Source organism: Hippopotamus amphibius, chromosome 3 (genome assembly GCF_030028045.1).
Source record: "Hippopotamus amphibius kiboko isolate mHipAmp2 chromosome 3, mHipAmp2.hap2, whole genome shotgun sequence".
Taxonomy (NCBI): domain Eukaryota; kingdom Metazoa; phylum Chordata; class Mammalia; order Artiodactyla; family Hippopotamidae; genus Hippopotamus; species Hippopotamus amphibius.
Window position 1 is genome coordinate 96,464,543 of NC_080188.1, and position 27,276 is coordinate 96,491,818.

The 27,276-nt window shown below is 38.2% G+C and overlaps 1 protein-coding gene across 1 annotated transcript; it reads right to left on the bottom strand.

Annotated features, from left to right (window-relative positions):
• Positions 1-7,608: 7,608 nt before the first annotated feature.
• On the bottom strand, positions 7,609-7,776 carry LOC130848068 (small integral membrane protein 27-like). Its single transcript, XM_057725938.1, is given in 1 exon segment — positions 7,609-7,776. A coding segment is annotated over 1 exon segment (168 nt).
• Positions 7,777-27,276: the final 19,500 nt, after the last annotated feature.

Consider the following 27,276-nt stretch of genomic DNA (forward strand, 5'->3'; position numbering starts at 1 on the left):
GTTGTGTTTTCATTGTCATTTGTTTCTAGATATTTTTTGATTTCCTCTTTGATTTCATTAGTGATGTCTTGGTTGTTTAAGAGTGAATTGTTTAGCTTCCATGTGTTTGTATTTTTTGCAGTTTTTTTCCTGTAATTGATATCTAGTCTCATGGCGTTGTGGTCTGAGAAGATGCTTGATAGGATTTCAATTTTCTTGAATTTGCTGAGGTTTGATTTGTGACCTAAGATGTGATCTATCCTGGAAAATGTTCCATGTGCACTTGAGAAGAAAGTGTAGTCTCTCGTTTTCGGATAGAATGTCCTTTAAATATTAATTAACTCAAGATGGTCTAACGTGTCATTTAAAGCTTGTTTGTCTTTATTTATTTTCTGTTTGAATGATCTGTACATTGGTGTAAGTGGGGTGTTCAATTCTCCCACTGTTATTGTGTTACTGTTGATGTCCCCTTTTATAGCTGTTAGCATTTGCCTTATGTATTGAGGTGCTCCTATGTTGGGGGCATAGATATTGACCATTGTGATATGTTCTTCTTGAATGGATCCCTTGATCATTATGTAGTGTCCTTCCTTGTCTCTTGTAATAGTCTTCACTTTCAAGTCTAATTTGTCTGATATGAGTATTGCTACTCCAGCTTTCTTTTGACTTCCATTTGCATGGAATATCTTTTTCCATCCCTTTCCTTTCAGTCTATATGTATGCCTTGGTCTGAAGTGGGTTTCTTGTAGGCAGCATATAGAGGGGTCTTGTTTTTGTATCCATTCAGCCAGTCTGTGTCTTTTGGTTGGAGCATTTAATCCATTTACATTTAAGGTGATTATTGACATGTGTGTTCCAATTACCATTTCCTGAATTGTTTTGGGTTTGTATTTGTAGGTGTCTTCCTTTTTGTGTGTTTCCTATTTAGAGAAGTTCCTTTAGCACTTGCTGTAAGGCTGGTTTGGTGGTGCTGAATTCTCTTAACTTTGGCTTGTCTGGAAAGCTTTTGATTTCTCCCTCAAATCTGAATGAGATTCTTGCTGGGTAGCTTATTCTTGGCTGCAGGTTTCTCTCTTTCAGGACTTTCAGTATATCCTGCCATTCCCTTGTGACCTGCAAAGTTTCTGTAGAGAGCTCGGCTGTTATCCTAATGGGTTTTCCCTTATATGTTATTTGTTGCTTTTCTCTTTCTGCTTTTAATATTTTTTCTTGGTTTTCAATTGTTGTTAGTTTGATTAATATGTGTCTTGATGTATTTCTCCTTGGGTTTATTCTGTATGGGACTCTCTGTGCTTCTTGGACTTGGTTAATGATTTCCTTTCGCATGTTGGGGAAATTTTCCACTAGAACCTCTTCAAATATTTTCTCAGACTGTTTCTTTTCTCTTCTTCTGGGATGCCTATAATTTGAATGTTGGTATGTTTAATGTTATCACTGTGGTCTCTGAGACTGTCTTCTGTTCTTTTTATTCTTTTTTCTTTTTCCTGCTCTGTTGCATTTATTTCCCCCATTCTATCTTCCAACTCACTTATTTATTCTTCTGCCTCAGTCATTCTGCTGGTTAGAGCATCTAGAGTATTTTTAATTTCAGTTATTTTGTTATCCATTGCTGTTTGTTTTTCTGAGTTCTTATGAACTGTTTCTTGTACTTTATTTTGTTATCGAGATTTTGTATCATTTTTACTATCATTTTATGAATTCTTTTTCATGCCTTTTTCTTATTTCCTCCTCATTTATTTGGTCTTGTGGGTTTTTTTCCTGCTCCTTTGCCTGCATGGTGTTTCTTTGTTTCCTCATGGTTGTCCAAACTTTTGGGGTTGCTTGCCCTGGCGATAGAGGTGTTTATAGAAGACTGTCCAAGCCTCAGACTAATGTCCGAGTGTTGGATTAAACAAATACTAAGTCTAGGAAACACATACATGTATAAGACACGCAAGTACTGAATCCATTAGGACAGAAGGCTCTGGAAAGACCTGACAATAGAACCCCTGTATGTTATCAGATATTCAAAGAGAAACCGAATAGAAATTGAGAACCAAAACAGAACAAATTAGAAACAAAAGCAAAAGCAAACAAACAAACAAATAACACCTTACACATACAAACACTAATCCAGGGAGATTTTGTAAGCTAGCATCAAATATAGAAAAGAGCTAGAGTACCAGCAGACAGAATGGTTATTCTCAGAATGGAATTAGACAATTGTACTAAGAACTAAGATAAAGACTAAAACCTAATATTAAGTACTAAGGTGGTGTGTCATCTGAAGAATAGAGCGAGGAGTCTGAGCAGATCGATAGTGTTGCTTATAAGTATGTTAAGATAAAATAAACTAAAAATGGATGTTAGAAAGAGGAACAGAAGACTGTAGTGTGATTGGAAATATGCAAATAAGAAGAAAGGAATAGAAATGTATGAAAAATAGAGATGAAAGGAAAGTATGAGTGGTATATTGTCCATACTACCAAAAACTAAGCTAAAAATAAAAGTATATAAAAAGGCAAAAAAAATAGAATTAAAAAATATGTTATAAAACTTGTAGAATCCCTTAGGGCTAAGATTATAATTAATAAAGGAAAAAAAAATCCAGAACTGATCCCAGAATGGACCAGTTCAATAGGATTGATACTAACATTTCTGTTTCCTTAGAGTCTCAGCTGTAAGTGTCCTTCTACTCACCTTGGGTTTTTTTGCATTTATCTGTGACCAGCAGAGATTCCTTTATTGTTGGTCTGTAAGCATTGACGTGTGGTGAGGGAGAGGGTACAATAGTGGCTCCTTTCCCTGGGAGTGAGTGAACAGTGGTGCACTGTTGTTTCAGTTGGGTTTGGAGGTCCCTGTTGCAGAGGGATGCCAGTGGCTCAGGTGTAAACAAAAAGTCTCAGAGTTGGGCCTCTCTCGGGTTTTTTTTTTTCTTCTTCTCAGCAGCATCCCTGCTGCCGGTGTTCCAAGGGGTTTTAATCTAGCCCCGCCCAAATTCCTGAGGGTACTTGTTATCCCTGAGTGCCTTAGGTGGCCCACAGGGCGCCTCTCCACTGCCTGTTGCAGAGGTGCCAAAAGAGAGAGAGAGAAGCTATGCCCATTGCTCCTCCCCCCCGCCCATGAGCCTACAGCATCCAGCTGCCATCATGGCTGGGCTACCCTCAAGGGCAGGCACTCCTCACCGCAGACCTCATCCCTCCTGTCCTCTCGGTCTGTCACCTTACTGGCAACAATGTTTCTCACCCTGAGCCAGCTCTCCAGTTCCCACGCTCCTGCTCCCAGACCCTGTGTTCCTCTGTGAATCGACGTCTTTGTCCGGGAATGCTGAGCTGTGGTGCGGACCCTCCGTATGTTTCTCACTCCCTCCCATCTGCCACAGCTCCGCCACTTCACCCTCTTTGAGCCATCGTAGATGCCTCCCTACCTGTTATGTCAGGATCCTTGTGGTCCTTTCTGGTTTCTGAAGTCATCTGCTGGTGTTCAGTTGGTTCTCTGTGGGAATTGTTGCATTTTTTGTTGCATTCCCATTGCATCTTTGGAGAGGGATGCATTCCACATCCCTCCACTTCACCGCCATCTTTTTCTCCAGCACCACTTATTGAAGAGGCTGACTTTTCTCCAATGTATATCCTTGCCTCCTTTGTCATAGATTAGGTGAACATGGGGGCCTGTGTTTATCTCTGGGTTTTCTATCCTGTTCCATTGATCTATATTTCTGTTTTTGTGCCAGTATCATACTGTCTTGATTACAGTAGCTTTGTAGTATAGTCTGAAGTCAGGGAACCTGATTCCTCCAGCTCTGTTTTTCTTTCCCAAGATTGCTTTGGATTTTCAGGATCTTTCATGTTTCCATACAAATTGTAAAATATTTTGTTCCAGTTCTGTGAAGAATGCCATTGGCAATTTGATAGGGACTGCATTAAATCTGTAGATTGCCTTGGGTAGTATAGTCATTTTGTCAATATTGATTCTTCCATTCCAAAAACATGGTATAGCCTTCCATCTGTTTGTGTCATCTTCAATTTCTTTCATCAGTGTTTTATAGTTTTCTGAGTAGAGGTCTTTTGTCTCCTTAAGTAGGTTTAGTCCTAGGTGCTTATATTTTTTGATGAGATGGTAAATGGAATTGTTTCCTTAATTTCTCTTTCTGATCTTTTGTTTTTAGTGCATAGGTTTCCAAGAGATTTCTGTGCATTAATTTTGTATTGTACAAATTTACCATATTCATTGATTAGCTCTAATAGTTTTCTTACAGCATGTCATCTGCAGACAGTCACAACTTTACTTCTTTTCCATTTTGTACTCATTTTATTTCTTTTTCTCCTTTGATTGTCATGGCTAGCACTTACAAAACTATGTTGAATAATAGTGGTGAGAGGGGACATCTTCGTTTTGTTTCTGATCTTAGAGGAAATGCTGCCAGCTTCTCACTATTGTGAATGATGTTTGCTGTGGTTTTGTCATATATGGCCTTTATTAGGTTGATGTAGGTTCCCTCTATGCCCACTCTGGAGAGTATTTATGGGAAATGGGTGTTGAATTTTGTCAAAATCTTTTTCTGCATTTATTGAGATGATCATATGGTTTATATTCTTCAATTTGTTATTATGGTGTATCACATTAATTGACAAGTATATTGAAGAATGCTTTCATTCTTGGCATAAATCCTACTTGATCATGGTGAATGATCCTTTTTAATGTATTGTTAGACATTGTTTGCTAGTATTTTGTTGAGGATTTTTGCATTCTTATTCATCAGTGATATTGGTCTGTAATTTTCTTTTTTTGTGATATCTTTGTCTTGTCTTGGTATCAGGGCAATTGTGACCTCATAGAACATGTTTGGGAGTATTCTTCCCTCTGCAATTTTTTGGCAGATTTTGAGAAGAGTAGGTGTTAGGTCTTCTCTAAATGTTTGATAGAATTCGCCTGTGAAGACATCTGGTCCTGGACTTTTTTTTGTTGGAAGATTTTTAATTACATTTTCAATTTCATTACTTGTGATTGATCAGTTTATATTATCTAATTCTTTCTAATTCAGTCTTAGAAAGTTTTACCTTTCCAAGAATTTGTCCATTTCTTCCAGGTTGTCCATTTTATTGGCATAAGAGTTGTCTGTAGTAGTCTCTTAAGATCCTTTGTATTTCTGCAGTGTCTGTTGTAATTTCTCCTTTTTCATTTCTAATATTATTTATTTGAGTCCTCTCCTTTTTTCTTAATGAGTCTGGCTAAAGGTTTATCAATTTTGTTTATATTCTCAAAGAACCAGCTTTTAGTTTTATTGATCTTTACTATTGTTTTCTTCATCTCTATTTCATTTATTTTTTTCTCTGATCTTTATGATTTATTTCCTTTTACTAACTTTGGGTTTTGTTTGTTCTTCTTTTTTTAGTTGATTTAGGTGTAACATTACATTGTTTATTAGAGATTTTTCTTGTTTTGTGAGATGAGATTGAATTGCTATAAACTTCCCTCATAGGACTGCTTTTGCTGTATCCCACAGGTTTTAGGTTGTTTTGTTTTCATTGCCATTCATTTCTGTGTATTTTTAAATTTTCTCTTTGATTTCTTCAGTCATCTCTTGGTTATTTAGCAGCACATTGTTTATTCTCTGTGTTTGTGTTTTTCACATTTTTTTCTGTATTTGATTTCTAATCTTATAGTGCTGTGGTTGGAAAAGATACTAAATACAATTTCAACTTTCTTAAATTTTATGAGGCTTGGTTTGTGACCCAAGATGTGATCTATCCTGGAGAATGTTCTGTGTGCACTTGAGAAGAAAGTGTATATTGCTGCTTTTGGCTGGAATAACCTATAAATATCAATGAAATATATCTGGTCTATTGTGTCATTTAAGGCTTGTGTTTCCTTATTTTGTTTTCTGTCTGGATGATCTGTCCATTGGTGTAATTGGGGTGTTAAATTCCCCCACTATTAATGTGTTACTGTTCATTTCCCGTTTTATGGCTGTTAACATTTGTCTTATGTATTGAGGTGCTCCTATGTTGGTTGCATAAATATTTATAATTGCTATATCTTCTTCAATTGATCCCTTTATCACTATGTAGTGTCCTTCTTTATCTCTTGTGACAGTCTTTATTTTAAAGACTATTTCATCTGATATGAGTATTGCTACTCAAACTTTCTTTTGTTTTCCATTTGCATGGAATATTTTTATTCCATTCCCTCACTTTCAATTTCTATGTGTCCCTAGGGTTGAATTGAGTTTCTTGTAGACCGCATATATACATGTCTAGTTTTTGTATCTATTCATCCAGTCTGTGTTTTTTGGTTGGAACATTTAATCCATTCACTTCAAGGTAATTATTGATATGTATGTTTTTATTACCATTTTCTTAATTGTTTTGAGTTTGTTTTTGTGGGTCTTTTTCTTCTCTTGTGCCCCTCCCCCCCCAGGGGGAATTCCTTTAGAATTTGTTGTAAAGCTGGCTTGGTGGTGCTGAATTCTCTTAGCTTTTGCTTGTCTGTAAAGCTTTCGATTTCTCCATTGAATCTGAATGAGATCCTTGCTGGGTAGAGTAATCTTGGTTGTAATTTTTCCCTTTGATCACTTTAAATATATTTTGCCCCTCCCTTCTGGCCTCCACAGTTTCTGCTGAAAAATCAACTGATAACCTTTTTGGAATTCCCCTGTATGTTATTCCTTTTCCCTTGCTGCTTTTAACATTTTTCTTTGTATTTAATTTTTGATACTTTGATTAATATGTGTCTTGATGTGTTTCTTCTAGGATTTATCCTGTGTGGGACTATCTGTGGGACTTGGGTGTCTCTTTCCTTTCCCATGTTAGGGAAGTTTTTGAGTATAACTCTTCAAATGTTTTCTCAGACCAGTTTTCTTTCTTTTCTTCTTCTAGGATCTTATAATTTGAATATTGGTGTTTTTTCTGTTGTCCCAGAGGTCTGAGGCTGTTGTTAATTTTTTTCATTCTTTTTTTCCTTATTCTGCTCCATGACAGCTATTTCCACTATTCTATGTTCCCACACACTTATTTGTTCTTCTGCCTCAGTTTTTCTGCTGTTGATTCCTTCTAGTATTTTTTTTTTTTTCTGGGAAAGTAACTTTAATAAAGTTTACTTTATATGTGTTGTCTGTTTCTTCCCAAATTGTATGATTCTCTCTGTACAACTTGAGACTCTTTGAGTTATCTAACAATAAGTAAAAACTGGACATTCTAAAAAAATGATATGGTCAATCAACTACTTTTTCTGCCTATTTTTAATTTGGAAAACAGGATGTAGAAAATTATTTAGTCATATGATAGTTTTTTTTCTTAAACACTACTTAATCTAGTCTGATGTGAAGGTATACAATGTAATGAAATGTTGCAATAAACAAATATAAGAACAGAAATTCCACACACATTGGCTTTCTGAAGCATTTCAAAAGAAGTATTTTAGAAACTCTAGACTGAAAGGCTCTCAGACGTAGGTTGCTTTATTATGTGAGAACATAAAAGACATAATTTTAAGTATATGAAAAATTAGCATATTAGTGGTTATCATAAAGGATGGTATACAAAAATGAATTTTGAAGCATTGTATTAAAGATATTACTTTAAATCAAGACACATGTCAGATAAGAATGAGGTAAAGACTGTATGTGCATAGAATCAAAATCCAGGGGAATTACAAATTTTCATTAATCTTGAAGATTTTGACTAGGTATTCCTTCCTTAGCTATCACTGTGCAGCTCCAGTTGATGCATAGATTATGTATCCTGAGGAGAGCAATATGACTGTGAGGAGCAATGCTGAACAAATCCAGTCCAGAGTGCGGTGACCCACTGGCTTCATGGTAAGAAGATGGCTGTGGTTCATGGGCAGAAGCTGCAGGCCCTAGAGTAACCTCCATGGTAGCGGTGGTTATCTTTCAGCTGAGTGGGAGCACCCACCCAAGCTAGTGTATTTTTCATTTCAATTATTATGTTGTTCATCATTGTTTGTTCCTTCTTTAGTTCTTCTAGGTCCTTGTTGTACATTTCTTGCATTTTCTCAGTCTGTGCCTCCACTCTATTTCCAAGAGTTTGGATCATTTTTACTGTCATTATTCTGAATTCTTTTTCAGGTAGGTTGCCTATTTCCTCTTCACTTATTTAGTCTTATAAAGTTTTACCTTGCTCCTTCATCTATAACATTTTTTTTGTTGTCTCTTTTTTTTTTTTTCTTTTTTGGTGGGTGGGGTGTGTTCTTGTCTTACTGGTTGTTTGGCCTGAGGCTTCCAGGACTGGAGTTTGCAGGCAGTTGGATAGAGCCAAGTTTCGGTGCTGAAATGAGGACCTCTGGGAAACCTCACTCTGATTAATATTCCCTGGCTTTTGAGGTTCTCTGTCAGTGCAGCCATTTGGACTTCGTGTTCCCACCACAGGAGCTCAGGACTGACCCCCAGCCCATAAACCTGGATCTTGCAATCTGTGTAACATGACAAAAAAAAAAAAAAAAAAAAAAAAAAAAAAAAAAAGGAGCAGAACAATAACAAAGAATAAAAAATAAAACAAAATTAGAAAAATTAAAAAATAATTAGGAAAAATAAAATATAAATGAAAGAACAACAAGGTAAAACAAAACCACAATAACAACAACAACAATAAAAATGCTGTAAAAGGCCTTGACTCTGGGGGGTAGCAATTAGGCAGGGATGGGGCCTAGGCTCAGGACCCACATGGCTGAAAAAAGTCCTTGGGGGTGGGGCTTATGTGAGGAGAAGAGGGGGCATGCCTGGTCTCAGGGCCCACATTGCTGGAAAAGGCCATGGGAATTTGGGGTCTGGGCTTAAGCTCATTGTAGCTGGTGGGGGCCTTAGAGGGCAGAGGATCAGGCCTGGGAGCTCAGCAGGCTCACTGGGACCAGAAAGTGTGGAGGAAATGCTGGTCGTTTTCTCTTCTGGTCCTCTGATCGGAGGATCTCTTCCCATCTCTGTAGATTCCCTAACCATGGGTGAGTCCCTCTGGAGCATGGAAACCCATCCCCCAACCACACCTCAGGGATACTGATCCTGTCTTGCCTCTACTTTTCCTACCCCTTTCCTTCCCTGCCATGGCCCTAGGACCTGCATGGCCAGAGGGGGCCTTGGAGGGCAAAGGATCAGGTCTGGGACCTCTTCAGTCTTCCAGGTGCCTGAGTAGGCAGAGGAAGCACTGGCTGCATTCCCTTCTAATCCTCCAATCCCCTGAGGGTTTCTCCCCATCCCCATTGATCTCCCCCGTGGTGAGTGGGCCCCTCTGGGCATGAGAGCCCCTCCCCTCCTCCCCTGTTGCTCCTCAGGGGTGCTTGTCCCATCCCACCTCATTTCTCCTCCCTTCTTGCTCCTCCCCATGTCCTACCCAGTTGTTCAGGGGTTCCTCACATCCCCTTAGTTGTCTGAGGTCCCCCCCCCACCCAGTGCCTGGTAGATGCCCTAGTTATGAGGAGACACCAACTCTGCATCCTCCTACTCTGCCATCTTGCCTCTGCCTTCCCCTTTATCTTTATATACTGCCCTGCTTTGTCTTTTGTCATAGCTTTTGCTTTAAAGTCTACTTTGTCTAATAGGAGAATTGATGCCCCCACTCTCATGTCATTTCTGTTTGCATTAAATATCTTTATCCATTCACTCATTTCAGTCTGTGTGTGTCTTTCCTAAAGTGAGTCTCTTGTAGGCAGCATATAGATAGGTTTTATTTTTTTTATACAATCTGCCACTCTGTGTCTTTTGATTGGAGTATTTAGTCCATTGACATTTAAAGGAATTATTGAAAGGAGGGGAATCAGGATTTTGGAGTAGGAGGACATGGAGTTTACCTCCCCCCACAGACACATCAAAAATACTTCTACAAATGGAACAATTCTCATGGAAAACTAACTGGAAACTCATAGGACTTGACAGCTTCATGGGGAATTCTACAGAAGAGATAATACCCACTCTTCTCAAACTATCCTAAAAAATTTAAGAGGAGTGTACACTCCTAAATTCATTCTACCATGGCACCATTACACTGACAAAGACACAACAACAACAAAAAATTAGAGGGCAATATTGCTGAGGAATATAGATGCAAAAATCCTCAATAAAATATTAGCAAACTGAGTTCAACAATAAATTTAAAGGATGAAATACCATTATTAAGTGGAATTTATTCCAGAGATGCAAGGATGGTTCAACATATGCATATCAATCAATGTGACACACCACATTAACAATAGTTACAGAAAAAGCTTTTTGACAAAATCCAACATCCATTCATGATTAAGAGACAGTCTTATCAAAGTTATTATGGAGGGAATAAATCTTAACATTATAAAGGTCATTTATGACAAAGTCATAGCTAACATACTCAATGGTAAAAAGCTGAAAGGCTTTCCTTTAAAATCAGAAACAAGATGAGAATGCCCGCTCTTGCCACTTCTATTTAACATAGTATTGGAAGTTCTCCCCACAGCATTTAGACAAGGAAGATAAATAAGATGCATCCAGTTTGGAAGGGAAAATGTAAAACTGTCATTTGCAGATGCCGTTATATTCTATATAGGAAATGCTAAAGTCTCCACACACACACACACACACACACACAACCCCCCCCAACCCAAACAAACCAAAAAACAAAACAAAACAAAACAAAAAAACTATTAGAATGAATAAATGTATTCAGCACGGTTGCAGGATTTAAGACTAATATACATAAACTGTCACTTTTGTATTCATTAATAATAAGCTATCAGAAAGATAAAATTTTTAAAGATCCTATTTAATTGCATCAAAAAGAATGAAATATCTAGGAGTAAACTTAACCTAGAAGAAGAAAGACCTATACTCTGAAAATTATAAAACATGGGTAAAGAAAATTGAAGATTATTCCAAGAAATGTAAAGATTTCCCATGCTCTTTGATTGGAAAAAATTATATTGTTGACATGACCATACTACCCAAAGTAATAAACAGATTTAAAGAAATCCCTATCCAAATACCAATGACATATCCCACAGGACTAAAAGAAATAATCTTCAAACTTATATGGAACCAAAAATACCCAACAATGCCAAAGTAATCCTGAGAAAAAAAAGAACAAAGCTGGAGTTATAACCCTTCCAGACTTCAGACTACACTTCAAAGCTACAATAATCAAAACATCATGGTACTGATAGAAAAATGAACACATACACCAATGGAATAGAACAGAGGCCCCAAAAATAAACCCATGGACCTATGGTCAATTAATCTATGACAGAGGAGGCAAGAATGTCTATTCTACAATCTCTCTTCAATAAGTCATACTGAGAAAACTGGACAGCTAGAGGTAAGTCAATGAAATTAGAACACTCCCTCACACCATATAGAAAAATAACCTTAAAATGGATTAAAGAACTGAATGTAAGGCTGGAAACCATAAAACTCCTAGATGATAACATAGGCAGAGCAATCTTTGACATAAATTGTAGTAATATTTTGGGGGGATCTATCTTCTAAATCAAAAAAATTTAAAAAATAAATGAATGGGAACTAATTACAGTTAAAAGCTTTTGTACAGCAAAGGAAACCAGCAACAAAAGGAAAATATAACCTACTGAATTGGAGAAAAAAGATTTGCAAATGATGTGATCAGTAAATGGTTAATATTCTAAATAAAAACAGCTTATACAACTCAATATAAAAAAAATTTTAAATGGACTAAATACACAAATATACATTTTTCCAAAGAAGATATACAGATGGTCAACAGGCACATGAAAAGATGCTCAACACTGCTATTTATTAGAGAAATGCAAGTCAAAACCACAATGAGATATTACCTCACACTTGTCTGAATGGTTATCATTGAAAAATCTACAAACAAAAAATGTTGGAGAGAATGTGGAAAAAACAGAACCCTAGTACACTGTTGGTGGAAATGTAAATGGTGCAGCCACTATGAAGAACAGTATGGAAGTCCCTTAATAAACAAAAAATAGAGTTACCATATGATCCAGCAATGTCACTCCTGGATATATATCTGAATGAAAGAAAAACACTAATTCTAAAAGATACATGCACCCTAATCTTCATAGCAACATCATTTACAATAGCCAGAATATGGAAACAACACATGTCCATCAACATATTAATGGTTAAAGAAAATGTATATATATATGCAATGAAATACACTCAGCTATAGAAATGTATAAAATGCTGCTGTTTGCGATAATGTGGATGGACGTAGAGAGTATTGTGCATAGTGAAATAAGTCAGATAGCTAGAGAAAGAAAAATACAATATCTTATCACTGAATTGGAAACCTAAATGCAACAGAAGTAATTGGATCCCTGGGTGATGGAGGCTAAATGGTGGTGCTCAACCACCAAAGGCAAGGTGGACATGGTTACTGTGATGGGCATGCAACAGCATGCAGAACAGTCTGACCTATGGGATTGGTTAGTTGATTATGGTGTTCTTAGAAGTGAAAAAGATAAGAAGCCTACTAAATTCTTACTTTATATAAGCAGAAGTGTTCTAGTTCAAGTGAACACAATTTTAACCTGAATCATAAAAACAGAGAGTAGTGGCTCCTCAATCAATTCCCAGACTTGATCCACTTTACAGACATGGAATGCCTTGAGTAGAGAGAAGGCCAGATCCCCTGGAGGAAGGCCTCTGGAACACTGCCAAAATTTACACTGTTGCTCTTTCTCTAGTCTTCCCTAAATAGACCTATAGCTTTTTACCAGGGTAACTGTACTTTGGGATAAAGGAAATAGACTTTTTAGAGACTACTAGACACTGTCTTTGAACTGACTTCGATTCTAAGAAACTCAAAACATCACTGTTGTCTGCTAGCAGGGACTTCTAGAGGCCAGGTGATCAATGAAGTTTTAATACAGTTCCATCTAAAAGTGGGTCAAGTAGGTCTCTGTAGTTATTTTCCCAGTTCCACAATGCATAATTGGGATAGACATAATTAACAACTGACAGAATCTCCAATTGGTTTCCTGGCCTGTGGACTGAGGTCTATTATGGTAGGAAAGGCCAAGTGGAATCCATTAGAACTGTTTATATCTTGGAAAATAGTAAACAAAAAGCAGCATTGCACACCTGGAGGGATTGCAGAAATTAGTACCACAATCAAGGACTTGAAAGATGAGGGAGTGGTGACTTCCTCCACATCCCCATTCAACTTGCCTTTTTGGCCTGTGCAGAAGACAGATGAATTTTTGGAGAATGACAGTGGATTATCATAAACTTAACCAGGACTCCAATTGCAGCTGATGTACCAAATGTGATTTCACTGCTTGAGCAAATTAACACATTTCCTGGTACCTGACATGTAGATACCGAGCTGGTAAATTCTTTTTTGTCCTTACCTGTTCATAAGGACCACTAGAAGCAGTTTTTACTAGCTCTACATCATAATTTATTTCTCAGGGACCTTGAGCACCTTCCCCTCCCATAAGAAATCACATTGGTTAATTATGTTGATGACATTAAACTGACTGGACCTAGGGAGCAGGAAGTAGCAACTACTCTAGACTTACTGGTAAGACATTTGTGTGTGAGAGGTTGAGAAATAAATCTGACAAAGATTAAGGGATCTTCAACTTCAGTGCAATTTCTAGGGGTCCAGTAGTGCGAGGAAAGTTGAGATATCCTTTCTAAGGTGGAGGATGAGTTGTTGCATCTGGCCCTCTTAAGATCTCAAAAGGTACAATGCCTAGTGTGCCTCTTTGGATTTTGGAGGCAACATTTCCTTTATTTGGGGTGTTACTCCAGCCCATTTACCAGGGGATTTGAAAAAGCTTCTAGTTTTGAGTGGGGCCTGGAATAAGAGAAGGCTCTGCGACAGATCCAGGCTGCTCCACCACTTGGGTCATGTGATGCAGCAGATCTAATGGTACTTCGTGTTGATGGGAGACAGGGATGCTGTTTGGAGCCCCTATAAGTGGATTGAAGCTTGGGTTCTTAGGTTTTTAGAGCAAAGCCCTTCCATCCTTCACAGAATATCTCCTTTTGAGAAACAACTCTTGGATTGCTATTGGGCCTTAATAGAGACTGAACACTAAGCATGGACCAGGCTACCATGTGACCTGAGCTGCTCATAATGAACTGGGTATTATCTGACCCAACAAGCCATAAAGTTGGCTGAGCACATCAGAGCTCTATCATCTAATGGAAAGGGTTTAAATATGACTAGGACTAAGCACACCCTGAAGGCACAAGTAAGTTACATGAAGAAGTGGTCCAAATGCCCATGGTTGCCCCGCCCCCTCCACATCCACTCTGCCTTCTATCCCCCAAACTGCACCTATGGCCTCATGTGGAGTCCCTATAATCAGTCAATATAGGAAGAGAAGACTCGGGCCTGGTTTACAGATGCATCTGCATGGTACAAAGGCACCACCTGAAAGTGGACAGCTGCAACACTACTGTCCCTTTCTGGGATGTCCCTGAAGGATGGTGGGGAAGGGGAACCCTCCCAGTGGGAAGAACTTTGAGCAGAGCACCTGACTGCTCACTTTACTTGGAAGGAGAAATGGTTAGACTTGTGATTACACACCAATTCATTGCTATAGCTTATGGTTTGGTTGGATGGTCAGGGCTTTGGAAGAAACATAATTGGGAAATTGGTTACAGAAAATTTGGGGAAGAGGTATGTGGCTAGGTCTCTCTGAATGGACAAAAAACAGGAACATATTTGTGTCCAAAGTGAATGTTCACCAAAGGGTGACCTCAGCTGGGGAGGATTTTTATAGTCAAGAGGATAAGATGACCCATTCTATGGATACCAGCCAGCCTCTTTCCTGATCCGCCAAAAGGCTCATAGGCAAAGTGGCCATGGTGGCAGGGATGGAGGTGATGTCTGGGCTCAGCCGCATGAACTTCCACTCACCCAGGCTGACCTGGCACTAGGCACAGCTGTGTGCCCAACCTGCCAGTTGCAGTGACTGAGCATCTGTATGGCACCATTCCCCAGGGTGATCAGCCAGCTACCTGGTGGCAAGTTGATTACACTGGACTGCTTCATCATGAAGGGGCAGCACTTTTTTTTTTTTTTTTTTTTTTACTGGATACAGACTCTTACTCTGGATACAGACTTGCCTTCCTTGCATGCAGTGCTTCTGACAAAACTACCATTTGTGGACTTACAGAATACTTTATGTACAGTCACATATTCCACATAGCATTTCTTCCCACCAAGGAACTCACCCCACAGCAAAAGTAGTGGGCCTATGCTTATGGAACTCACTGGTCTTTCTATACCTCCTGCCATCCTCAGAGCAGTTGACTTGATAGAATAGTGGAATGGCTTTTGTGTGTGTGTGTGTATATAGTTAATTTACAATGTTATATTAGTTCCTACTGTACAGCAAAGTGATTCAGTTATACATATACATATATTCACTCTTTTTTAGATTCTTTTCCCATATAGGCTATTACATAGTATTGAGTAGAGTTCCCTGTGCTATACAGTAAGTCCTTATTAGTTATCTATTTTATATATAGTAGTGTATATATGTCAATCCTAATCTCCCACTTTATATCTCCTCCTACCTCCCCCCCACCACCCCAGTAACCATAAGTTTGTTTTCTACATCTGTTACAATATTTCTGTTTTGTAAATAAGTTCACTTGTACCATTTTTTAGATTCCACATATAAGCAATACCATATGATATTTATCTTTCTCTGTCTCACTTACTTCACTCAGTATGACAATCTTTAGGTCCATCCATATTGCTGCAAATGGCATTATTTCATCATTTTTTTATGGCTGAATAATATCCCATTGCATATTTGTACCACATCTTCTTTATCTGGACTGGTCTTTTGAAGACTCAGTTAAATGCCAGCTTGAGGGCAATAACTTGCAGACCTTGGCAACGTTTTCCAGAAGGCTGTGTTCTTTCTGAAGCAGTGTCCAATATATGGTGCTGTTTCTCCAACAGCCAAGATTCATGGATTCAGGAAACAAGGGGTTTCCTGAATGGGAAATGGGAGTAGCATCACTCACTATTACCTCTAGTGACCCATTAGCAAAATTTTTGCTTCCTGTTCCTGTGACCTTATACTCTGCTGGCCTAGAAGTCTTAGTTCCAGAGGAAGGAATGCTTCCACATTGAGACATAAAGTTAAGACTGCCACCTGGCTACTTGGGGCTCCTCAGGCCTCTGAAAGTATAGGCAAGGAAGACAGTTACTCTGCTGGCTGAGATGACTGATCCTGACTACTAAGGGGAAATTGGATGACTACTCTACAAGGAGGTGAGGAAGAGCATGTCTTGAATACAAGAAATCCCTTAGAACATCTCTTAATGTCACCATGCCCTGCAGTTAATTTAAGGTCAATGGGAAACTACAACAATCTAATCCAGGCAGGACTACTGATGGCCCAGACTCTTCAGGAATGAAGGTTTGAGTGACCACATCAAGTAAATAACCATGACCAGCTGAGGGGCTTGTTAAAGGCAAAGGAAATACAGAATAGATAGTGAAAAAGTAGTTATGCATACCAGTTATGACAATATGATCAGTTATTAAAATAACTGTAATTGTCATGAATATTTTATCCTTATTTTATCATAAAGATCCTTTCTAATGGGAGGGAGATCAATACCATCAGTCAACTCTGGCTGACAAAAACATGAGGAAGCAAGATGACCATGTGGAGAAGTGCATTAACCTGAATGTGACATTCTGAGGAGGAGCTGGGCCTGGTGGAGAGACCCATCACTGATGTCCCAAGTATCTGTGCTTGGAGCTGCTGACCAATATGCCCTCCAACCAGCAACCAGGAGAGCCTTGGCAAGCCCATGCACCCCTGACCTGTTGTAGGTGATTGTGAGCAGGCTTGCCTGCTGCCTGGAAGGAAAGATCTGACAGTTGCTGGAGCTTCCAACACACCTTTGTTGACTTTATTGCTACCTGATGGAAATTGGAGACTCTTGCCTCTGTGCCAACACCTGCTGGGTGCTCTTTGACTTCAAATGGTGGAGGATGGTGCCCTAGACCCAGGCCTGGTGCTGCCAGCCCTGCCCACCATGAATGACACATTATGACCATGCAACAGCATTCTGTTCCCTGCCTTGTTGGGGGTGGGGGTGGGGGGTGGAGAGCCAAGGCACCACTCCCATCCTTAGCCAGTTCATCCCTGTCCCTCAGTGTCCAGTGGGGTGGCAAATGTTCCCAGCTTGAATGCCTTGGAAAAAGATGGAAAACCATCTGCAGCTAAGTGGCTCTTAAACATCCATTAGAGCTCTAGCTCTTCTGAAAAAAAAAGGGGGATCTCTTGTGATGATTAATTTTGTATGTCAACTTGACTGGGCCCAGGGTGCCAAGATATTTGGTCAAACATTATTCTGGGTGTTTCTGCGAGGGTGTTTTGGATGAGATTAACACTTAAAGTGTCAGACTAAGTAAGGAAGAAACCCTGGCTAATGTGATTGGGCGCCAACCAGTCAGTTGAAACCTTGATAGAACAAAAAGGCTGACCCTCCCTGGAGTAGGGGAGGATTCTCCCTTCCTGGGTGCCCTTGAACTGGGACACTGGCTTTTGTCCTGCCTTTGGACTTGGGCTGAAATAGCGGCTCTTCCTGAGTCTCTAGCATGCCGACTCATTGTAGATCTTGGGACTTCCAAGGCTGCATAATTAGATATATATACCTCCTATTGATTCCATTTCTCTGGAGGACACTAACCAATACACTTTTGTTACACAAAAGCAATTTTCTTTTTACAATTAGTTAGCAGTTATCTTATGAGCTGCTTTCCAAATACCTGCATTTTTCTTCTATTAGTGGGACTTTTTGGCTCCTTCATTCTCTTCCTAACACAGCAGCTGGAGAAGTCCTCTTAAAGGTAATTCAGATCATGGCATCCTATGCTCAAAGACTCCCAATGCTCCCATTTCACACAGTAAGCCAAAGTTTTTTTTCTCACCTACAAGGCTCTACAGAGCCATCTTCCCACCCTCCCCTGTTTTCTCTCCTGCCCCACTTTCTCCTATGCTCCCAGCCTCCCTCTGTCTTCACCTCATTCCAGCCACTCAGAATTCTTTGTTGGCCCTTGAACTTGCTGGACATTCTTCCACCTTTGTTGTTCTCTGCTCAGACTGATCTTCCCCAAATCTTTATGGCTTCCTCCCCACTTTTGCTTTTTAACTTTTTACTCATAGGTTTCCTGCTTGTTATTCTATCTAAGATCACAAAATACTTATGCCTTCCCTGCTTTGTCTCCTTATAATTTACCACTATCTAACAGACATACATTTTTGTTTATCTTTTTTAAGATCTGGCTCTCCTAGAATACACTTTCTTCTCAAGTGCACATGGAACATTCCCCAAGATAGATCACTTCCCAAGCCACAAATCAAGCCTTGATAAATTTAAGAAAATTGAAATCATATCTAGCATATTTTCCGACAACATGCTATGGGCTTAAAAATCAATTACAGGAAAAAAACCTGTAAAACCATAAACACATGGAGGCTAAACAATGTGTTACTATACAACCAATGAATCACTGAAGAAATCAAAGAGGAAATAAAAATTACCTAGAGACAAATGACAAGAAAAACACGACACTGTGAAATCTATGGGATGCAGCAAAAGCAGTTCTAAGAGGGAAGTTTATAGCAATACAATCTTACCTCAAGAAACAAGAAAAATCACCAATAAACAATCTAACCTTACATCCAAAGCAACTAGAGAAAGAACAAAGAAAACCCAAAGTTATTAGAAATAAAGAAATCAAAAAGATCAGAGTAGAAAAAATGAAATAGAGATGAAGAAAACAACAAAGATCAATGAAACTAAAAGCTGGTTCTTTGAGAAAATAAACAAAATTCATAAACCTTTAATGAGACTCACCAAGAAAAAATGGAAGAGATCTCAAATCAATAAAATTAGAAATGAAAAAGGAGAATTAACAATGGACACCACAGAAATACAAACTACCATAAGAGACTACTACAAGCAACTATATGCCGATAAGATGGACAACTAGAAGAGACGGGAAAATTTGTAGAAAGATACAACCTTCCAAGACTGAAACAGGAAGAAATAGAAAATATAAACAGACCAATTACAAGTACTGAAATTGAAATAATGATTTAAAAAATTCAAATAAACAAAAGTCCAGGGTCAGATGGCTTCACAGGTGAATTCTATCAATCATTTAGAGAAGAGGTAACAGCTATCCTTCTCAAACTCTTCCAAAAATTGCACAGGAAGGAACACTCCCAAGCTTATTCTGCAGTCACCCTCACCCTGATACCAAAACCAGACAAAGATATCACAAAAAAAAGGTGACAGACCAATATCACTGATGAATACAGATGAAAAAATCCTCAACAAAATTCTAGCAAACTAAATCCAGCAATAGGTTGAAAGGATTATCCAACATGATTAAGTGGGATTTATGCTGGGGATGCAAGAATTCTTCAGTATTTGCAAATCAATCAGAGTGATACACCACAATAACAAATTGAAAAATAAAAACCATATGATCATCTCAATAGATGCAGACAGGCTTTTGAAAAAATTCAACTCCAATTTATGATAAAAGCTCTCCAGAAAGTGGGAATGGAGGGAACTTACCTCAACATAGTAAAGGCCATATATGACAAACCCACAGTTAACAGGATTCTCAATGGTGAAAACCTGAAAGCATTCCCTCTAAGATCAGGAACAAAGCAAGGACGTCCATTGTCAACACTTCTATTCAATATAATTTTGGAAGTCCTAGCCACAGCAATTGGAGAAGAAAAAGAAATAAAAAGAGTCCATTGGAAAAGAAGTAAAATTGTCACTGTTTGCAGAAGACATGGTACACTGCAGAGAAAATCCTAAAGATGCCACCAGAAAACTACTACAGCTCATCAATGAATTTGGTAAAGTTGCAGGATACAAAATTAACTCATAGAAATCAGTTCCATTTCTCAACACTAACAATGAAAGATCAGAAAGAGAAGTCAAGGAAACAATCCCATTTACCATCATATCAAAAAGGATAAAATAATGAGTAATAGGGAAAGGAAAGATGGCAGCAAAGTAAAAGGACATGGAGTGCATCTCTCTCCACAAATGCATCAGGAATACATCAATAGATGCAAAAATTCCCACAGAAAACCGGCTGAACACTAGCAGAAGACCTTGGATACTGGAAAGGACTATAAAGATCCCAGCATAGCTGGGTTGGGCAAAAAAAAAAAAAAAAAAAAAAAAAAAAAGATAGAGGAGGAGAAAAAAAGGAACAGGACCTGCACCCCGCTGTGAGTGGGAGCTGAAACAGAGGAGAGATTACCAAATTTGGAGAAAACCCTTTTACCTGACAGGGGAAGCCCTCTCCAATGGGGAATTTGGATCAGAAGGGAGGCATTTGGGACTGTCCAAAGAGGGTAATGTGGCTGATCAGTGGCAGGTGGGAAAGAGTGAGAAACACACAGATGGTCCATACCATGGCCCTGTGTGCTCCGGACTGAGACTTGGGTTCACAGCAGTACAGGGGGTCTGGGAGCTGGAACATAGGGACCAGAGAATAGGCCCAGTGTGAGAACCATTGTTGGCTGTTGGGAGATGGACTGAGGAGATGGGAGAGAAGAAATCAGCAGCAGGGAATGCCTAAGCAGAAAACTGGGCTGCCATGGAAACAGGGCACTACTGCTGAGTCAAACGCAGGGAGAGGAGCCACTGTTGTAGCCTCTCTCTCCCCACACACCTGCATCTGCCAATGAACAATAAAGGAGGCACTCACTAGGCAGACACAAGACCTGCAAGGCAGCTTCAGGACCAAACTCCTGCAGTTGGACCACATGCAGAGGTGGGGACAAAAAGAAAGCTGAATACGAGGGACAAAGGAACTAAGGAAGAGGTTCTAAAATCTTTCCATCAGCTATACAAGCTGCATACTAAATCCCACAATCAGATAGGTAGACTCTATAACTTTGGAATATCTGAGTAGATAATGAATGTTCCCACAAATGAAAAAGGTCTAGCCCTGGCAGCTGCAGACTTTGGGAGTAAGCACACACAGGAATTGGGTCAGATCAGAGCCTAAGTGGACCCAACAGGGCCCACAGCAGGTTCAAAGTCCAACTCAGAGGCAGAAGAGGGCCTCTTGGGGAGGTGAAGGTGGTCTGTGGCTCAAGGCATGTACAAGGACACTTACAGCTGAGACCCCAAGGAAACAGAATTATTATTATTAATTCTATTGATCTGGTCCATTCTGTGGTCATTTCTGGTGTTTTTTGCTTGTTTGTTTGTTTGTTTTTTACAATCTTAGTCCTAAGGGATCTTTGTGTTTTATAACATATTGTTTATTCTATTTTTTACTTTTATTTTAATTTTAATCCTTTCTATATATTTATATATTTCTATTCCTAGCTAGCTTTTCTGTAGTACTGAGTTCTTCTTCCCTATCTTTTTCTCTTTAATACATATCTATTTTAATATTTTTCTTTTTATATTTCCAGTTATAGTATGCTCTTCAGTTGCTCTGTGTTTTATCCCTTTTTATTTTATTTTATTTTATTTATCTTATCATACTTTTAATCATTATTATTGGTCTGCTCTGTTTCCTTGCTATATTCTTCAGATGAAAAACTGCTTTGGTTTTTGTTTTTAGGTTTTGTATTTATCTTAGTTCTCATCACAATTGTTTAATTTCATTTTGGGGATCTTTAGTCTATCTAGTTGTTCTCTTGCTCTTTGTTATATTTGGTACTTGTTTCTATATTTAGTCCTTGTTTCCACAATTCCTCTGGAGTTTTGTTTTTCTTTTTTCTTCTTCTTTTATCTTCTTCCTTTCCTTTTCTCTTCCTTTTTAAATTTTGTTTACATATTTACATATCTATGTTGCTCTTCTGTTGTATGCTTTCTTTCCTCTCTCTCACTCTCTCTTTTAACCATGCTTGTCAGTTTGTTTTGTTTCTTTGCCTCAGACTTTACTTGGCACTCTGCTTAGGTTTCTTTCTTTCTTCTTTTTTTTTTTTTTTTTTGGTTTTGAGTTTTTGTTGGTTTTCTCTTTAATTGTCTGATTTTGTTCTGGGGTTCTTCTGTTTGGTTGTCTTAGTGCTCTTTGTTCTATTGGGTTATGTTTTTGTTTTTCTTATGTATGTATGTATATCCTTAATTCAATATTCATTTGTTTGAGTTAACCTTTTATCATTAGTCTGGGGCTTGGATAGTCTTTTTTAATCTCATTTATTTCTGGGATGAGCAACATGTGGGATCTGGACTCCTTGACCAGAAGTCAAGCCTGAGGCTCTGGGGAGGGAGCACACAGTCCAGGATGTTAGACCACTAAAGAACTCCCAGCCACAGGGAATACTAATTACAGAGAGCTCTCATGGAGGCCTCTATCAGAGTCTAAGACCTGGCTTCATCCAACTGCCTGCAACTGCCAGTGCTGGATACCTCATACCAAACTAAAACAAGACAGGAACACAAACAGACCCTTCAGCACACAGACTACCTAAAGCCGTACTAAGCTCACAGATAACCCAAAGCACACCACCTGACACACCTCTGCTCATCAGAGCAAAAAGACTCAGATCCACAAACCAGAAACCAGGCACCACACCCTCCCACCAGGAAGCCTACTCAAGTCACTGGACCAACCACACTACAGTGGCAGAGAAGAGAAACAAGAGGAATTACTACTAGGCAGCATAGGGAAAGGAGATCTCAAAAACTATAAATTGGACAAAATTAGAAAACAAAAAAACACCTTGCAGGCAAAGGAGCATGATAAAAACCCACAAGACCAAATGAAGAAGAAATTGGCAAATTGCCTGAAAAAGAATTCAGAGTAATGATAGTAAAGATGATCCAAAATCTCAAAAACAAAAGAGAGAAAATATAAGAAACATTTAATAAGGACCTAGAATAGCTAAAGAGCAAACAAACAGTAATGAACAACACAATAACTGAAATTAAAAAATTCTGTAGATGGAATCAACATCAGAATAACTGAGGCAGAAGAATGAGAAAATTAGCTGGAAGACACAATGGTGAAAATAACTGTGACAGAGCAGGAAAAAGAAAAAAGAATAAAAACAATGAAAGACAGTCTCAGAGACCTCAGGGGCAACATTACAGACACCAATATTCGAATCATAGGTGTCCCAGAAGAAGAAGAAAAAAAGAAAGGGCCTGAGAGAATATTTGAAGAGATTATAGTTGAAAACTTCCCCAACATGGGAAAGGAAATAGTCAATTGAGTCCAAGAAACACAGAGAGTCCCACACAGAAGAAACCTGAGGAGAAACTCACTGAGGCACATGTTAATCAAACTAATGAATATTGAATACAGAGAAAAAAAATATTAAAAGAAGCAAGAGAAAGACAACAAATAACATATAAGGGAAAACCCATAAGGATAACAGCTGATATTTCTGCAGAAATTCTGTGGCCAGAAGGGAGTGGCAGGATATACTTAAAGACTTGAAAGAGAAAAACCACCAAACCAGCCTTGCAACAAAGCTAAAGAAAATTCTCCAGGCAGGAAACACAAGAGAAGGAAAAGACCTACAAAAACAAACCCAAAACAATTCAGAAAATGGTAATAGGAACACACATGTCAATAATTACCTTAAATGTAAATAGATTAAAACCTCCAAGCAAAAGACACAGACTGGATGAATGGATACAAATACAAGACCCTTCTATATGCTGTCTACAAGAAACCCACTTCATACCTAGGGACACATACAGACTAAAAGTAAGGGGATGGAAAAAGATATTCCAGGCAAATGGATGTTAAAAGAAAACTGGAATAGCAATACTCCTATCAGACAAATTAACCTTTAAAGTAAAGACTGTTACAAGACACAAGGAAGGACACTATATAATGATCAAGAAATCAATCCAAGAAGAAGAAATAAAAACTGTAAATATCTATGCACCCAACATAGGAGCACCTCAATACATAAGGCAAATGCTAACAGCCATAAAGGGGGAAATCAACAGTAACATAGCAATAATAGGAGACACCCCACTTACACCAATGGACAGATCAAAACAGAAAATGAATAAGGACACACAAGCTTTAAATGACACATTAGACCATCTCAACTTAATTGATATTTATAGGACATTCCATCAAAAAAATACAGAATACACTTTTTTCTCAAGTGCACACAGAATATTCTCCAGAATAGATCACGTTGTGGGTCACAAATCATGCCTTGGTAAATTCAAGAAAATTGAAATCATATCAAGCATCTTTTCCTACCATGATGCCATGAGACTAGATATCAATTACAGGAAAAAATGGTTAAAAATACAAACACATGGAGGCTAAACAATATGCTAATAAACAACCAAGAAATCACTGAAGAAATCAAAGAGGACATAAAAAATTACCTAGAAGCAAATGACAATGAAAACACAATAACCCCAAACCTATGGGACACAGCAAAAGCAGATCTAAGAGGGAAGTTTATAGCAATACAGTCCTACCTCAAGAAACAAGAAACATCATGAATAAATAACCTAAACTTACACCTAAAACAATTAGAGAAAGAAGAACAAAAAAAAAACCCCAGAATTAGCAGAAGGAAAGAAATCATAAAGATCAGAGCAGAAATAAATGAAAATAAATGAAGGAAACAAGAGCAAAGATCAATAAAACTAAAAGCTGGTTCTTTGAGAAGATAAACAAAATTGATAAAGCATTAGGCAGACTCATCAGGAAAAAAAAGGGAGAAGATGCAAATCAACAGAATTAGAAACAAAAAAGGAGCAGTAACAACTGACAGTACAGAAATATAAAATATCATGAGAGACTACTACAAGAAACTATATGCCAATAAAATGGATAACCTGGAAGAAATGGATAAATTCTTAGAAAAGTACAATCTTCCAAGACTGAACCAGGAAGAAATAGAAAATATGAACAGACCAATCACAAGTATGGAAATTGAGACTGTGATTAAAAATCTCCCAAAAAATAAAAGCCCAGGGCCAGATGGCTTCAGAGGCAAATTCTATCAAACATTTAGAAAAGAGCTAACCCCTATCCTTCTCAAACTCTTCCAAAATATTGCAGAAGAAGGAACACTCCCAAACTCATTCTATGAGGCCACCATCACCCTGATACCAAAACCAGGCAAAGATGTCACAAAGAAAATTACAGGCCAATATCACTGATGAATATAGATGCAAAAATCTTCAACAAAATACTAGCTAACAGACTCCAACAGCACATTAAAAAGATCATACACTATGATTAAGTTGGGTTTATGCATGGAATGCAAGGATTCTTCAATATACACAAATCAATCAATGTGATACATCATATTAACAAATTGAAGGATAAAAATCATATAATCATCTCAATAGACGTAGAAAAAGCTTTTGAAAAAATTCAATATCGATTTATGATAAATTCTCTCCAGAAAGTGGGCATAGAAGGAAGTTATCTCAACATAATAAAAGCCGTATATTACAAACCAACAGCCAACATCATTCTAAATGGTGAAAAACTGAAAGCATTCCTTCTAAGATCAGGAACAGGATGGGGTGCCCACTCTCACTACTATTATTCAACATAGTTTTGGAAGATTTAGCTAGAGCAATCAGAGAAGAAAATGAAATAAAAGGACTCCCAATTGGAAAAGAAGAAAAAAATGGCCACTCTTAGTAGATGATATGATATTATATGTAGAAAACCCTAAAGATGCTACCACAAAACTGCTAGCATCAATCAATTAACTTAGTTAAATAGCAGGATACAAAATTAATGCACAGCAATCTCTTGCATTCCTATACATTAACAATGAAAAATCAGAAAGAGAAATAAAGGAAACTCTCCCATTTACCATTGCAACAAAAAGAACAAAATACCTAGGAATAAATCTGGCTAAGGAGACAAAAGACCTGTATGCAGAAAACTGTAATACATTGATGAAAGAAATCAAAGACAATTCAAACAGATGGAGGGACATACCATGTTCTTGTATTGGAAGAATCAACATTGTGAAAATGACTGTACTACCCAAAGCAATTTACATATTCAGTGCAGTCCCTATCAAATTACCAATGGCATTTTTCACAGAACTAGAACAAGAAATCTTACCATTTGTATGGAAACACAAAAGACTCTGAGTAGCCATAGCAATCTTGGGAAGGAAAGACAGAGCTGGAGGAATCAGGCTCCCTGACTTCAAACTATACTACAAGGCAACAGTGATCAAGACAGTATGGTATTGGCACAAAAACAGAAATTTGGACAGCTACATGTAAAAGAATGAAATTAGAACATGTCCTAACACCATACACAAAAATAAACTCAAAATGGATTAAGGAACTAAATATAAGGCTAGGGACTATAAAAATCAGAGGAAAACATAGGCAGAATACTCTATTACATAAATCAAAGCAAGATCCTTTTTGACCCATCTACTAGAATAATGGAAATCAAAACAAAAATAAACAAATGGGACCCAATGAAACTTAAAAGCTTTTGCACAGCAAAAGAAACCATAAACAGGACAAGAAGGCCATACTCAGAATGGGAGAAAATACTTGCCAAAGAAGCAACGGACAAAGGATTAATCTCTAAAATATACAAGCAGCTCATGCAGCTTAATACCACAGAAGCAAATAGCCCAATCCAGAAATGGGCGGAAGACCTAAATAGACATTTCTCCAAAGAAGACATACAGATGGCTCACAGACACATGAAAAGATGCTCAACATCACTAATCATTAGAGAAATGTAAGTCAAAGTCACAATGAGGTATCACCTCACACCAGTCAGAATGGCCATCATCAAAAAAATCTAGAAACAATAAATGCTGGAGAACCCTCTCCACAGAAAATGGGACCCTCCTGCACTGTTGGTGGGAATGTAAATTGATACAGCCACTATGGCAAACAGTATGGTGATTCCTTAAAATACTAAAAATAGAACTACCACATGACCCAGCAATCCCATTATTGCGCATATACCCTGAGAAAACCATAATCCAAAAAGAAACATGTACCACAATGTTCACTGAAGCACTATTTACAATAGCCAGGACATGGAAGCAACCTAAATGTCCATTGACAGATGAATGGATAAAGAAGATTTGGTACATATATACAATGGATTATTACTCAGCCATAAAAAGTAATGAAATTGAGTTATTTGTAGTGAAGTGAATGGACCTAGAGTCTGTCATGCAGAGTGAAGTAAGCCAGAAAGAAGAAAACAAGCACTGTATGCTAATGCATATATATAGAATCTAAAAAAATGTTAGTCATGAACCCAGTGTCAGGGCAAGAATGAAGATGCAGATGTGGAGAACAGATTTGAGTATGTGGGATGGTGGGGAGGAAGGGGAAGATGGGATGAAGTAAGAGAGTAGCTT